Here is a 15,683-nt window from a genome sequence, read left to right on the forward strand (position 1 = left end):
TTATATTTATATATATATTTTAACAAAATTGAGATTTTTCATTGAAAAACCTTGTCTTCAATAATATTTTTTGTGTGCTCTGATGGAGATGATACTTCTAGAATGAAAAATCAAATGATAACGTGATTATTGATGATTTGAATTTTCTTGTTTACGCGTGCCATTGATTGTCTCTCAATATTTTTTATTTCATTTACATTAATATTAATATTTAGTACTTAGTAGTTAAAAATTTTTTAATAGGCAATTTAAGCATATTAGGATTTGAATCGGAAATCTTGAGGAAAATACATCCAGACTTAAGCTTTCACCACTAGACCACATACAAAAAAGAATAACTTTTGTTAATTGTGATGATATACAATACCGGTTTTAAATTATAGTTTATTTTGTAAAATTTTCTTTTTTAATTTTAAGATATTTTACAATTCTAATAAATCATTATTCTTTCAAACTCTTTACTTTTTATTACTATTTTTTCTATTTCTTAAATTTCTTTTGTCAAGGTCATTAATAAACGTAATTTTATAAATTATCACATACTGGTAGTATTTAATTTTAACTAAGACTGGTTATAATATTTAAAATGCATTAACCACATAAAATTTGTTGGAATAGTTGTCTAAATTGGCAGTACAAAAATATTTTTTTATTAGTCATTACAATGTGATATAAATTATTTAATTGAATTGCTTCAATCAATTATGCATAGATCTCAACATTTAATTATTCATTTGCCTTCACTCTCTCGGCCATCAAGAGGGAGATAAAGTCTCACTAAAAATACTTGCAATCAAGAGATGAACTCAGTAATTTTTCCCAAACAGTAGCAGAATAGCTTAATCTTATTAACCTCTTTAGCCTGCTAAATCTTTGATTTTATTGAAGATTTTACTTCACTAAATTTAGTTGTCTGAATGTGGAGAAGGGATAGAGAAAGTGCGCCGAGTTTCCAACATCACGCAGTGGTAACAAATGAACAAAATTTGATATTCAATTCTATATCTTTCATATGGACAAAGGAGAATCAGAGTGATGGGTGCGATTAGATACAATTTAAAACGCTTATGATATAGTTTTCTCATCACTATTTCAGATTTTACATGCACTGGTTGCAAGAATTGTTCTATTGACAAGCACAAACCAGGCTGAATGCTGCAGAAAAGGTTTGACTCAGTTTTGCTTATGTTTCTTGCCACCGGCCAGAATGCGCTGGATTTGAAGTCCTCTGCTGAATGCTTGGTTGAACAGAAGCCTAGTTTGGAATTCTGAAACAAATGGGAACCATGCCAATATGGCCACTGGTGTAAATATAACCACAGCCATTAGGTACTCGTAGCCCCTAGCTAAAGCTTTAACAGACCCCCACATTCCAATGCCTTTCACCAATGGCTTGCATGCTTGTGCTATCTGCATAGTAAAACACCGCGCCGGTCAGAAACAAGTGATTTTACATTCACATTTGCATTACGGGAATGAATAAAGAGACTTAATTTACTTGACTTTTGAGATCTTATATCAAGAGAAATGATTAGTTAGCAATTGCTATGATTAACAAACAAGTACCTGTATAATTGCCCATGCCGTTGGCAAAAAGGCCAAAAGGCTGGCAAAGATGTCTCCGACAGTGAGGCTAAGCAGAGTAAACATCAGGGCCAGGCAGACAACGCCTCCAATAAACAGAAACAATTTGAGAAGACGGAACATCAACTGGAAATCTGCGCTGAACCTCTTTCTACCCATGGACACAATCTGCAGTTTCAGACGTCACCAGTTAATAGATTCATAATCAAGCATATGCAGAAAAAAAAAGCTTTTATTCAGAATGAACATTTTGATTCCGGTATACCTACCTTCAAGATAACCATAACAGCTAGTATTACTATCCAGGACAGAGCATAAACCTGAAGAGAAAATGTATGTCAGGAAACTGTGGGGGAGGGAGGATTTGATAATGACAATACTAAATAAATTTAAGCTAGCATGCATAATTACCATGATACCCTTGTCACCTCTGGCTACATTGAGATGATACACAATCCCATACTGATAGATAAAGAAACGCAGGGAAAGAAGAATCTCACAAATCCGCCCTATAAAGCCAGTGTGCTGCATATGCTCCTGTTCCTCATCCCACCATGACTCCCAACTCTTGTTTGAAGGAACACCAATACCACCTCGGTTACTAATCCATTTATTCCAATCATCCCAGTCCTCAACTATCTTCTGCCACTCAAATCCTGATGGATTGAAAAGGAAAGGAGCAAACAACCAAGAGCTAACCAAAAACCACATTGACCATGACAGAAGGGCGTATGCTGATGAGTTAGGCGTTGCTGATCCATAAATCATATAACAGATCAGCAATATTGTGAGCTCAATCCCTTTGACAAAGTGACTCCTAGAGTACATCCTGTAGTTGTCTGCAAACTTTTCATGACGAACGACAAATCCACGCCCAGTTGCTCTGTATTTTGCCCCTCCATGCAGGAGAGTGCGCCCAAAATAGTGCATTTTCGTTCCAAGCGAGAAAGTAAAGAAAACAGGTGCCAGCTGCAACTGCATTATTATGAAGTCACCTAGAGCAGTTCTGAACCCTCTCTCTAGACCAATTTCCATGACCATGGGCAAAGTTGTTAGAAGTCCAATTTGAACAATTGATTGTGAAGCTATTGCTGCCATTAATGTATCCTCTCCCTTTCTCCTAGCAAACTTCACTATTGCAGCCTCAAATCCACTTAAGGACAGGTACAGTTTGCCATATAGGAAAGCATAAGTCGTAAGGACCACAACCTGTGAATCAGAAAACAAATGCTTATTGCCATATGCAGAACTAAAATATCATAAGAGAAATTTTATAGTTCACCACAAGAAATTTTCAGCTCTCAATGTAACAACACTCAGTCACGTAATTTTAAAGTAGTAAGAGATTTATTTCCAGATCCACTACTCATATTGGGATTGGTTTTTTTTAAAAGGATCTGTTAATCTCATTTTAATAACCAAGTCGTGAGCAATAATGATAATAATACTATTTGTATCTAAAACAACAGTAAGAATTGTATTATTTTGATTTATCCTAAATGCATTAACCATTACCAATGAGCTCGTATAAAATCCGATGGTCGTAAAATAAAATGATAGCATGCGGAAAAAGTCATAACGATGCCCCAGCCTGTAGACATCTCTGCTTAGTATTTGCTCTCCGTTACCGCAAGCCACCTTTGCTTCAAAAAGAGAGATCTGATTGAGTCCAACATCTCTACCCTTTCCAACTTGAATGTATTCATGATGAGTAATATTCCCACGTCGTAGTGTTGAGTTGAATCCTGCATAGGATAAAGCATGAGAAAAGGAGGAAATATAAAATATCCATGATAAAAAAGATGTTTCAATAATGTTACCGGCAAAAATATCCTCGCTCAAGTGGATGCCACGAGAAGCCTTACTCATTCCTCCCCGGGTAATGTGAAAAATTCTATCAAAAACATCTGGATGACCATAGTGAAATCGTACCCTAGAATTCCACAAATCCATCATTAACCAGAAAATGTAAAGCCTGTACTACATCCATTCTAATGATTTATTTCTTGCAACAGTGACAGAGGATATGGGAGGAAAAATCAATAGTTCATTACTATTGTATCTAAAATTTCATGTAGTATGGGATGCCAATACAACAAGAAAAACAAACAAGAGGGAAGAAGAAATCATAAAATTTATCAGCAAGCAAATCTTGGATAAGTGACATTTGAATAATAAGTTGACCTTTGATTTTAAAAATCACAGTGTTAAGTTAAGACAACAATGTCTTATGTTAAACAAGTACTTGTATATAAAAGTCAACCATGTAATGAAATCGCTAAACTTACTTCAGAGGTCTTGCAAGAACTCTTTGACCAATTGTGACAAAGCTTGTTTCTTGATTTGACATAAACCAAGCCAAGGAAGAAACACTGTAGAAGTGATAGAATTAAGTAATATGGAAACTTAAAATTAGAAATTTTCTGTATGTAGAATAGAAGTCATCAGACCTGCCAGTGAAGATATGCTCACGAACACCTAATATTGTAGGCCGGCGAACCCCATGATCCTCGTTAAATTCCTCCAAAAGGTTACGCATTTTTAAAGCTTCTTCCAAGTAATTATCCTAGAAGAAATTTTCATTACACCTTTTTAATGGCACTGACATCTAGTTTCACCTAGTAATAGTTTTTTAAGTTTAAAATCATTTTCTAACAAAACAAATTTATGTTTACCTGGTTCATGTCGATAGCCTGAAGAGCTTCTCCTCTAGTAAAAATGATTGCATGGTTTTGATTTTCAGGTTTCCCTTCTCCTAACTTCGCTGGACCTGGCAGTTTAATTCGATATATTTCCTTCACAAAAAATAATAAAACCATAAGTTCAAAGATATTCTAGGGTAAATGAATTTGTTTCCTAACATCAATATGCAATTACCTGGTCATGATTGTCCACAGCTTTGACCAATACAGAGTAATAAACTTTCTGTACTTTTCCTCCTTCTCTTTCTTCAACCTCATCAATAAATGCCACACGAAGTGAAGGATTGCTACAAATGAAGAACCATAAATTATATTCTTAAAACAAGTGACTGGAAGTGAAACAAGTATTGTACTTGAGCTGAGGCAATTTATCAATTGGAGAACATACTTAACCATCAAATTCAGAATGTCTGTTGCACGACGGTCTCCACTACGCTTCTGATTTCCATAGTTCTGGCAGGTAGCAATGTATGTGAATTTCATGTCAGCAACAGCCTCTAAACTGGCATATAGTGATCTGTGACTCTTTTTATCTTCCTCGGATGGAACAGTAACAGCTTTATATCCATCAAGTATCTCTGCCCACAAAATAAGAGAAAACGATGCAATAATGTATTATTGACAGATAGAACTACTCTTTTGTTTACCACAGTGAGGAATAGAATACGTAGTGACTTGCACATAAGTGACATTTATGTATTGATAAATATGGAAGAAGGAACAGGATTTTAAAAAATCTATATATCACATAATTGCCATTGCCACGTACCTACTAGATTTAGCTAAATAGATCGGAACAAAAAGAAATTCTTCTTACCCTTTTCATTAGCCATATCAAGAAAAGCCTGGAGCTTAAGAGCACGCCGGTAGTACATCATTCCCCTAACTGCATTAATTTACAAGTGCGGAAGGAATATTATTAGTTGACCAAACCCTTCTACAGGGATGAAGAGGAAAGGAAAATTATTAATTAGCCACATCCTTCTACAGGAATGAAGAGGCAGAAGCTGTCATACCTGTCCTGCAAAGTGTTTGCCCTCGTAGTGAGGCCCAATGGCGTAGCTGCAATATATTATCATCTCTTTCCCATACCTCACTATCTTTCTTACACTCAATTCGTTCCATGAAGTTATTCCACTCATCTGATAACATTACAATAGTTTAGCTCGGTCATTTTTGTAAAAACAAAATACAGTCAAATTATATATTGTTCATCGTACAAACCAGGGTATATCTTTTGCAGGTAATATATGATTGACACACCATCCTCATTTTCAACCTCAAGGTCATTCTTCGAGTAGACAGTCTCTTCACTGTAGTATGGAGTCATGACACTGCAACAAGCGAAAAACTATCAATAAGCACATGGAACGTTAGGAAATAATATAGACAGTTAGGGCAGTTAGTCGATTAGTTTTCTAAAAGAGAGTTACTTAGATGAATAGGGAGAACTATGATGGAGATAATCATTTTGTGAACTTGATAGTGTGTGAAAGGACAAATCCATCGTGAAGGGGAAACCTTGGAAGAAAGGTCCCTCTCCAGAAAGGGGAGCCTTGGCCCAACAATTGGAGGTGTTGCTATGTGAGTAGGAGGTCATAGGTTTGAGTCATGGAATCAACCTCTTATAAGTGAAAGGTAAGGTTATAATAGAACCAAATTTATAGAACCAAATTTCCCTTTATAGGACCAAATTTCCCTTTTATATAACACATGAGATCAGATGTATAACTAAAAATAGTATTCTATCACATCTTTAAAAAAATAAGATATGACCCTCAAGTTTATAGCTTCTATTAGTTTTGGGAGAATGTAAACAATTAATATAGTTAGTTCAACATCCAAAACAGACAGGTGAAATTCCAGCAGATATTGGCATATATCTTCATGGTCATGAGTTCTGTACGACAAACAAGCACCAGACCTGAACGAGAGCATTTTACGAACTCTAGGAGCACGAGGCATATCCATGAACAGTGAATTCGTAAAGAATGCAATCCTTCTGCGTGCTTCAAGGTTTGTTGGAATCTCAATGGCAGATTCCTTCACCGTCAACAGTAAGTGAATACGTCTAATCTGAAACACCCATAATTATTTGCAAGTTATAGGAGCTTTTATATAGTTTTTTTTTCTTATTGGACGATAAATTCTTGGTTTAGATATGATTTTAGTCTCTGCAATTATAACATTTGTTATATGTTTTAGTCTCCGTAAGTTTTTCTGTTGTTGTTTAAATTCAATCCCTGCAAATTCAGAAAGTGTTGTTTGTAGTCCTTGACGTCATGTGGCCCAATAAAATCACATCAAGTGGACCAATAAGTTGACGGGGGCTAGAAGCAACAAACTTTGAATATGCAGGGACTGAGTCCAAACAAAAAACTTACAGGGACTAAAACAAAAAACGTTATAATTACAGGGACAAAAATGATATTAAGCCTAAATTTTATCACGGAAGATAAGAAGCACCTGGAAAGCTAATACTAATATAAACTATAAAAGTGTTAATGGTGTAATTTATTTATATTAATATGACTAGCTACCTGTTCCTCCCATTGTGATGTAATAACTGGAGGGAAGAGTACCGCCGGTTTTACATCAGTACCAGCAAAAAGTTGCCTTCCGGTATCCTTGCTACTTAGATTAAGTTCTGCTAATTCGCTGATGAGCATAATGTGAAAAGCAAATGTTATTAAAGTTCATGAAGGAATTTTATATTTCAAATGTTGGTTATTATGTAAAATTTATGTTAACCAACCTGATTTCATTCACCATCATATCACGAGTAAACACTTCTAACATATCTTGCAACAATACCACCAGTGTGTCGCGCTTGGATAGATTTGCATCTTTCTGTGACCAAAAAGTAATACGTAAGCTTCCAAATAGGTTAGTTATAGACAGACCATTTAAGACTACAAAGGGATGATACAATTAGTTTTCTTTCAAATGACTCACCAAAATTTCAACAAGCTCAACAAATTTCTTGCAAAGGGAAGGCAAAAATCCCATTCGGAAATTTGTAAGAAGTGTATTTTTAGAGATGCTGTTTTCAACTTCCTTTAGGATGACAGAGATTGTCCTGATCCATCACAATGTACTCATAATTACAAATGATTACATAACTTTTGTAGGTTATTCTATCCGCTGATAAAAAAAGCACAAGCAGCCAATATGAAATTTGGAATGACCTCTATAATGCAATGTGTAATTTTAATATGGTTTAAACTAAAAAATGATTACGCAAGTTAACCATTTATTATGTTATTTGTTTTGGGTTGTTAAGTGGTCCAGAAAGAGATTTTAAATATACATAGAAAGTACAAGCATATCAGACTATAATTGATGTTCATGAAATTCGATGGAAACAGCAAGAGCCACGTTTGTAGTATTTATAGAAAAAGAGAAGATGGGAAACCGAAGCATGCTGAAATGCTAATAGAACTGGATAGTAATGACACAACCAAAGAAAACATGCCTTTAGTGCGAAGTCTAGACTAAAAGACACAAACATCAACAGAAAATACACTAAAAGCCACCTTTTTTCAGCTTCTCCGACCACTAACGCGCTCAAAATATGTTTGAAAGTTTCATAGCTTTCAATGACCGCACATTTCATATATTCGTCTACGCATATGCGTTTCCAAAGATCACAGTCCCTTCCTCGAAATTGAGCTGCCATATCCAGTGCAATAGGAATCTGTAAAGGTTGAGAGGGAGTCAATTATTGGAACTTGTAACAAACACATGAGTTTTAAAAATTGAATTGCACAGGGAATCAATAGGAACCTTGCTTGCAAGCATAAATGGCGGCCATTGAATTATTTTTAAACTAGGATCTGATGAGTAAGGAACCAACAAAAGGTCCATCTCCCTGGAGTGATGCAAACATAGTTTAGTCCTTGATAGGTGATAAATGACAAATCAAAATATGGATGAGGAATAATTGAAGCTAGGATTGAGAACAAAGAAAAGAAACTAAAGAATTTGACTTTGAGGCCTTTCCTATCACTTATAATATCTTCCTCGCGGAAACTGCAAATAATTTCGTTCCATAATTGGGCAAACTTAGCAGCTTCACTCCTTCTGTTTGCGGAAATCTATACAAACATTGCAACATGAGTGAAGATAAATAATTACATTTAGCTTACACAATTTAGCAATGAGAAGAAAATATGATAGAAACCTCGGCAAATCCCTTTGAGAGAGAGAATCCCTTTTTCTTTCTCTTGTCAGTAGGAACCAAGTAAGTGTTGAATGCACCAGGTAATGACTGAAACCGTGATCTGAGCATGCTCAGAGTGCGTATCTGTATAGGCAGATAGACAATGACGTTAACCGGCTGTTTAAAGGATCATGTCTTAAAGTATTTTATCTTTCTGGTTCTACAAGAGTAATCCAATTGACCAATTTTAATTTATTTGAAATAATGCAAAGAGAAAATTACCTCTCCCAGACGATCGAAGGCTCCAAGAACACCACCACACACAGTTGAGAAGATGGAATACCAAATTTGGGTGTCCATGAAATAAACCTGCATTCAAAATGTAAAGAGATGTTATGATGAAAAAGTTATCCCATACAAAAGAGAAGATTAATGTATTTGAACATGGCCAAGAAATATAGAACACACACCATAAGTACAGGAGCCCAGAGTGCAGCAACTGCACCGTAATTATTTTGAGCTGCATAACAAGGAAATTTTAGATCAATAGAATTAACAGGAAGTCAGAATTGAATAATTAGAAATGAGAAGAAACTACCATGTGGGAAAAACTCATGCCAGCCAAAATCAACATGTCGAATGCTCATTATGTCTTTAGTTGGCTTAACAAGAGGCTTGATCTGAACAGAGACAATTTTCAAAAGAGACTAAACAAGTTCACAAAACATTTTAGGAAAACAACTACACGTGTAAAAATTACCTGGACAAAAAAGCTGAATGAAAATTTGGCAGCCAAAAGAAGCACCCAGAAAAGAGTGTACCTGAAAATTTAAATAGAATTTTGATGATGAAACAAATTTTAAACAAAAAACAAGAGCCCTTAAATGATATTATTTACATATTGTTCTATAAAACTCACTTAAAGAGAGCAAATTGACTCTCATGCATTCCTCGTCCGACATAGATTCTTGGCTGCAAAGCGACAAATAATAATTCAGAAAATGAACAGATGATTGTAATAAATAATTAGTACGCTTATCAGGGATGCCCAAGAGATTGGAAGAAAACCTTGATCAGACAAGTTAACCTTTGGGTCTTCAGTTTGTTTTTAGAGAATCAACATTTTTCTAATTAATAGATGTCTCCAAAAATTTATAATGCTTGTGTAAGTTATTTTGCAAAAGAATAAAACTTTACAAAAGTTGTTTTCAAATTATGATTCTTGAAATTTACAATATATTTATTCTCAGGAATAAAAAAGCTTTGGTTGTTATATTTATATTCATTCTCAGGAAAATATAATACAATATGTAGATATAGAGTCAAAAGAATTAAGTATAAAGAGCTTTTTTATCAGTTCATTTCTGTTACGAAATTTGCATCTACATATGTAGATCCATGTGCAATGTTTTTATGCATTAAAAATTAATTATACACCCTTTAGTATATAGCTATATGCTCTTCACAGGACATGCATCATACAGACAATAATTTTAAACCATGATTTTGAATAGAAAATGTAGGAGTGAGTTTAGCAAGGTTGCTCAAAGTACCTGAGACCACCATAAGAGGAGTCTAAATATGTGCCAGTCTGAGTTTTCAATCCAACGCCTAAGCATTGGGAAAAGAAAGAGAAAGGCTGCTAGTACATTTGGGATCAAATATACTCCAACTGCTAAGACATAATATGGTGGAATCCCTTTCACTTGATGAACAAAGGAAAGCAACTTCCTGATAAACTCTGGAGAACCGTTGAAGGAATGCAGGTATAATAATGGAAGAACAATAACCCAAAAAAGACTAACAATGATTTTGAGAACATTTCTTAGCACATCAGTGAATCTCCAGCGATGAAAGCCGGGAAAATTCAGAGTCATGTCCAAAACACCTAAATCAAAATAAAAATGAATGAACGAGATGTCACTTCCTTGGGTAATAGGTTAAAAAAAGATCAATATTAAAAAAAACTGGTAACTAGTTCTTCTGATAGTAGCATGATAAATTTACGAAAAAGAAAGTCATATATTTGAGTATATCATACTTTGAAGGAAACGAAGAACGGCTGCTGTGATGAATATGCTAGAGAGTTTATATAAGACATCTTTCTGAAATATTTCCAACACTGGAATATCTATCCATGCAACTATGAACAATGCCTGTAACAAGAATGTTTTGGTCTTGTCAAAAATATCATCAAGGGAACCATTGACATGACCATTTCGGTATGTTGAAAAAGAAAATACCTGCAAACCCAGTAAATAAAAGGTCCAGAGACGATCAAAAGTACGGAAGAGGTTCCAGAACGACCGGGTCTCAACAAAATTTGATTTGCCAGTTCTTGCAGATTTTGCCGGAGCACCCTTTCTTCCCTGATAAGAAATTTTGTAAGTGTTGAACTGAATATGCATTTTACATTTAGGCAAGTAAATTCTGAAGATAAAATGTTGAACTGAGTAGATACCTGTGTGAAATTAAATGTAGATTTAAAAAATTCACCATCATCACGCATGGGCCATCCAAGAGAAAAGCAATCAGGTGACCTACAACAAAATGCATTGACCACTAAATCAATAAACTGCCAATTAATGAAAGAGGAAACAAGCCAGCAAAATCAGATTCAATAAGAAATGAAACCAAAAGCCAAACTAACCAGAAATACTCATTTAAATCATCATAATTGCACCAGGCTGAGTGAGGAGCCGTCCCATTTTTACTCTTCTCAGCTTCCTGTATTAATTAATTGAGTATAACTCATCGCTGAGTAGAAAGGTACATGAAGCAAGCTAACAACATCCATAACAGAAAGAGAAAAAAATATACCGTTTGAATGACTTTGTATATCGGAGTTATAACCTTGCGCAAGAATGACTCATCATCACCACCATAAGAAGGTTTGATGTTTTCACCAGTAACAATGCTGACATTTCCAGCCAATAAACCATGAAGTTCATATGCCATCTGAAGTACTATTTTTGTTAGTAAAGTAAAAGTTGCACTTTATATGCAAAGATAAATAATCTCTAGCCCAAGATATTGTGAAACATATAAAAACACTGCTCACATTGTGAAATATGTAGCATAGGCACTCCGGCATGAAGCGAAGATTGGAGGCTTCACCCCATATGAGAAGATACAAGCTCATATAAAGCAACTTCCTCTGCTGTATCTCTTGCTGACCTTGAGGAAGTCTGTTTGAATAAACAAAATAAGCATATTCAGCATAAATTTACTCTTTATAACTTGATGAGGAAAAATTAGACAAATATTTGCTAAGCAAAATACTGTCATGTCTCACCGTAAACTATGTTTTCGTCCCAAAAATTTGCACCACGTCTTGTAATTCTTAAAGAGATCATTCATCACTGAATTAACTGCGCGATCATCAAGCTGCAATAGTGGAAAAGAACCATGGATTATAACTAAAAGCCAAAATAAAGCAAGCTACCCTGATAACTGATATAACTTTCATTTTTATTTTTCATTACTGTTTTGCCAAATGCAGGACGATGTAAGAGAAAGCTAAGTACCTTGTTGAGAGGCTCGGGTTTAGGTTGCAGCCTTATATGATTGTTAGCAAGAAGAAGAATTAGATGCTCTCTCTGGTTCCTGACATTGTCTTTCTGCGAGGGGAAAATAACATGATAGTCATAATATAACGCATACACGAAAAAAAAAAAATAGTTTGCCATAATCTTTTCCCTATTCAAGTTTTATTTGGGAGCAAAAAGCGTGCCTGGAACCCAAACATGGCTCTGAGCCAATCAAGCAGATCCAAATCTCCAGTTCTCTGGCGAGTTTGCTCGAATGAACTAGGCCAGTTCAAGCCACGGGTATTCCATAGCGCAGAAACAGCGGCCTTAATCTACAAACATATAAACAAAGCCAAGGAAGTCAGTGTAGTTCCAAACACAAAACAAACTCCACGTGAATCATGGCAGAAACAATACCTCTTCAAGCTGCATAATCGGCTGAGAAGCCCCGGCAGAATCCAACGGAAGAATGTTAAAAGGTGCATAAATTTCCGTCTTTTCCTGGACATCTCTAGCCGCTGCAATAATCTGAACACGCCACAAAATTCATTGCTCAAATCTCCAAAATATAAATACCGAGAGAACATCAATGCAGGAGATACCAAGTTTCAAAACAAAATAAAATACGAAACGTATGCATTTGAGATAATGACTAACCTCAGGAGCAACTTCTTCAACTTTCTCAGTCTTGTTGACAGCACAAAGCACTTCAAAAAGCACACCGGCGGTCTGGTAAGCTTTACCCAGCTGTGCTCTGCAAAAGAATATCAAAGAAGAATCGGTTAATCATAATAAATTCTACTCAAGAGAAACCAAATATGTTGAAATCAATTTTACACCTATAGAATCATTTCAAAGAATTCCAAAAGTGAAATCAAACAAGTGTGATAAATGTACCTGTCAGCCTGCTCTCCCTGATCAAGTGCTTTGACATAATTCTCATAGTATTGCTGATAATAAGCTTGGATTTCTCTGGCATCTGTCTTCTTCGTCCGGGATTCAAGACTGGTGGCATTGTCCTACATTTTCTCAAACTGATTAGGAATTTAAAAAAAAAAAAAAAAACTACTCTACACTGTAACAAGGAAAGGAAATTGTTCAGCTCGATCAATTTCATTTTTTAGGTTACACAAAATCAGTTATTGAGAACGAACCAAATGATTTCCTACTCATCTCGTGTCCCCATTTCGCATTTCAAGATGAATTTTCCCTGAAATTCATTCCCAATTTGGCACTGCAAAGTGGCGCGCAGTTGAAATCAAGTCTTTCGTTTTTCTTTTGCGATTTCGTCATTTTTAGCGTGGTTTTGTTTTGGTGCAGTATTGTTTTAGTTACTCATTTCTCATTTTATTTTGATTTGAGTATTTGACATTTGACGGGTTATGTTCAATTTGATGTACTCCTCCTGAGTATATGAAATCAATAACTTAGGCGCCATCAACATTAGAGAATTTAATTTCGTCATATTTATATAGATATTTTATCATTATTTACTATTATCCTTAGTTTGTTCACAATTTATTTTTATTATTTTACTGACTTTAATTTGTATTGTTTTTTTTTTAAGTTTTAATTTGTATTGTTGTTACTCAATTTATTCTATCAATTTTAATTTGTATTGTTCTGATTCAATTTATTCTAACAATTTGCATGAATACAACTTGATTTTTTTAGCAAAGAAGCTTAACTCCCCAAGAGAAAAAAGTTAAAGGCATTAATATTCGTATGATATAAATTTTCAATGCTCAAAAATATTTGGATGAAATTATAAGATATGTGTAATCATTAGTAAAATTTTAAACTTAATAATAATTATCTTTATATTAACATAGAAGATAAATTATAAATTTCATTTTTATATGTCACTTAAATTTTTTTAAATTTAACCGAAACAAAATATTTCACATGTTTTTATCATCTTAATAATACTTTTTATCTAAACACATTAAAATTATCTATTGAACAAATTAAAATTTTTAAACCAATATTTATACAATGGAAGGAGTATCTATTTTACTTCTTTTTTTTAATGAGGAAGAGAGCCTAAGCTCCAGAAGAAGAAAAAACTACACAGCAGCTACTCTAGCTTTAGTGAACCCTAAAGAATCTTCTTATAGAAGAGGATTCTTTTAAATTTAGTGGCTAAAATTAACTCTTAAAAGTGGTATGTCGTGAGTTCGAATTCACGCGTTTATATATGATATTCTTATATAGTTATCAATTGAGTTGGCTTAACGAGACTAATCAACTTTTTTTATTTGTCGTATTTATAAAAAAAAAGCTCATTTTTATTTATTTCTTTTAATATTTAATATAATATTTATTATTTTATAAATACTACCCTTATCATTAGCTATTTATTAGAGAAAAATATGAAATAAAGATGATAAAGGATGCGTATAAACTCTAATATGGTCATGATACAATTGTGGACATGGTCAACTAACCGAGGGTATATTCAGTGCAGGTTGTTGTTGGTTTTTTGGTTACAACATGTTGTTGGTTGCAATACCATTAAATTCATTTTTAATAATTATATATTTTGGATATTCAACTTATTAAGTTTACTTCAAAAAGGACATCTTTAAACTTTAAAAAAAATGTAAGAAAAAGAGAATAACATGCATGCATGCATGCAGAAGTTAGTTACGTACCCTTTCCAATCGTTGCAGCAACAATGTTTTAAACTGTCTCACACCACGCCCGCTAGAACTCTGATCCAACCTATGTGCCTTTTCGAAAGCATAGAATCGACCTTCCCACAAAACAAATAAACAAAATTCCTTCAGCAAATGCTACAATTTGCAATGAGGTAATCAACCATCAATAATCAACAATAACTCACATAAATAAGCAACCCTTGGGCGATCACTTTCAATCTCATTAGCCACGCGGAGAATGGGTGTTATCGAGGCGAGTGACGAAGGAACCACGACATCATTGTCGAAAACCTCCATCGAGAAGGTGGTCATTGCAGCGCTCCTCGACGGACGTCGAATCAGCGTCTGCGACGGGGCTGGCTCGAGGTTCGACATTGCTGCCGACTCTCTCTCCAGACTGCCACCTACCTCGACCTTCGATTAACCCCCTATCTCTATCTCCCTACACACAACAACAATACAGATTCAACTGAAAGTTTGATATATAAATTTTGATTCACATATGTTTGTTGATTGGTGATGTACCTGAGACAAAAAAAATTGAAAACCAAAAAGTGAAAGGGGAAAATAGATAGTTATAAAAGGAGGGAAGAGAGAGAAAGAAGGTTAGTAGCCGAAGATTATGAGAGACAGAGGAAGAAAATGTGACACGTGGAAAAATGACAGTGAGGTTATTAGATGTCATTAGAGAGGAAGAAAAATGGATTATTGGAAGAACATCTTTTCCGGAGACAGCGCAAGAAATACAAAAGAAATTTCTATGAAACTATCAAGATATATAATTTTAAAGGTTTTTTTGGAATTCTATTATATACCATTTTATCATTTCAGTTGCATTTCTTTTTAACTAAAACAAAAAATAAAGTTCAGAAAAAGAACAAACACAGATCTCTTTAAAATTTGAAAAAAAAATTGTTTTTTAAAATTTTTCAAGTATATGTTATGTGAAAAAGTTTGAATGTGAATCTATTTTAAGTTAATTGTGCAATATTTTGAAAGGAAAGTTATGTATATTCTAACTTGAGCAACTATCACAAAGGTGTTC

General features: G+C 34.4%; 1 protein-coding gene and 1 non-coding gene across 3 annotated transcripts; both read right to left on the bottom strand.

Moving 5' to 3' along the window:
• Positions 1 to 969: 969 nt before the first annotated feature.
• On the bottom strand, positions 970 to 15,124 carry LOC131638424 (callose synthase 5-like). 2 transcript variants are annotated; one of them, XM_058908991.1, is made up of 42 exons: positions 14,824 to 15,120; positions 14,633 to 14,733; positions 12,876 to 12,997; positions 12,636 to 12,732; positions 12,396 to 12,506; positions 12,182 to 12,310; positions 11,976 to 12,068; positions 11,744 to 11,835; positions 11,510 to 11,636; positions 11,269 to 11,406; positions 11,099 to 11,175; positions 10,910 to 10,988; positions 10,692 to 10,817; positions 10,490 to 10,604; positions 10,002 to 10,336; positions 9,368 to 9,420; positions 9,209 to 9,269; positions 9,047 to 9,128; positions 8,919 to 8,968; positions 8,731 to 8,817; positions 8,470 to 8,592; positions 8,288 to 8,383; positions 8,073 to 8,156; positions 7,823 to 7,983; positions 7,242 to 7,365; positions 7,042 to 7,136; positions 6,827 to 6,944; positions 6,211 to 6,362; positions 5,511 to 5,620; positions 5,303 to 5,428; positions 5,104 to 5,172; positions 4,675 to 4,864; positions 4,462 to 4,573; positions 4,260 to 4,379; positions 4,035 to 4,150; positions 3,873 to 3,956; positions 3,405 to 3,517; positions 3,100 to 3,329; positions 1,996 to 2,793; positions 1,854 to 1,904; positions 1,567 to 1,752; positions 970 to 1,410 (listed from the first exon to the last, which is right to left on the bottom strand). In XM_058908991.1, exons 1-42 carry the CDS (start codon positions 15,011 to 15,013, stop codon positions 1,174 to 1,176), a joined length of 5,760 nt encoding a protein of 1,919 aa, XP_058764974.1. In that variant the 5' UTR covers positions 15,014 to 15,120; the 3' UTR covers positions 970 to 1,173. The 2 variants fall into 2 exon arrangements, with proteins under 2 accessions (XP_058764974.1, XP_058764973.1); XM_058908990.1 differs by having other exon boundaries at positions 3,100 to 3,517; positions 14,824 to 15,124.
• LOC131638437 (small nucleolar RNA J33) lies at positions 5,096 to 5,175 on the bottom strand. The gene has a single exon (XR_009294667.1). It is a non-coding gene; the product is annotated as a small nucleolar RNA J33 (small nucleolar RNA).
• Positions 15,125 to 15,683: the final 559 nt, after the last annotated feature.

Source organism: Vicia villosa, unplaced genomic scaffold, assembly GCF_029867415.1.
Source record: "Vicia villosa cultivar HV-30 ecotype Madison, WI unplaced genomic scaffold, Vvil1.0 ctg.002312F_1_1, whole genome shotgun sequence".
NCBI classification, from domain to species: domain Eukaryota; kingdom Viridiplantae; phylum Streptophyta; class Magnoliopsida; order Fabales; family Fabaceae; genus Vicia; species Vicia villosa.

Bases quoted from the DNA above. Each gene is read 5' to 3' on its own strand.
- LOC131638424 (XM_058908990.1), bottom strand. From the start codon at position 15,013: ATGTCGAACCTCGAGCCAGCCCCGTCGCAGACGCTGATTCGACGTCCG. The intron at 10,337-10,489 runs GTATGATATACT...ATTTTGATTTAG, and splicing joins CGTTCTTCGTTTCCTTCAAA to GTGTTTTGGACATGACTCTG. The intron at 8,969-9,046 runs GTAGTTTCTTCT...CTTGTTATGCAG, and splicing joins GCATGAGTTTTTCCCACATG to CTCAAAATAATTACGGTGCA.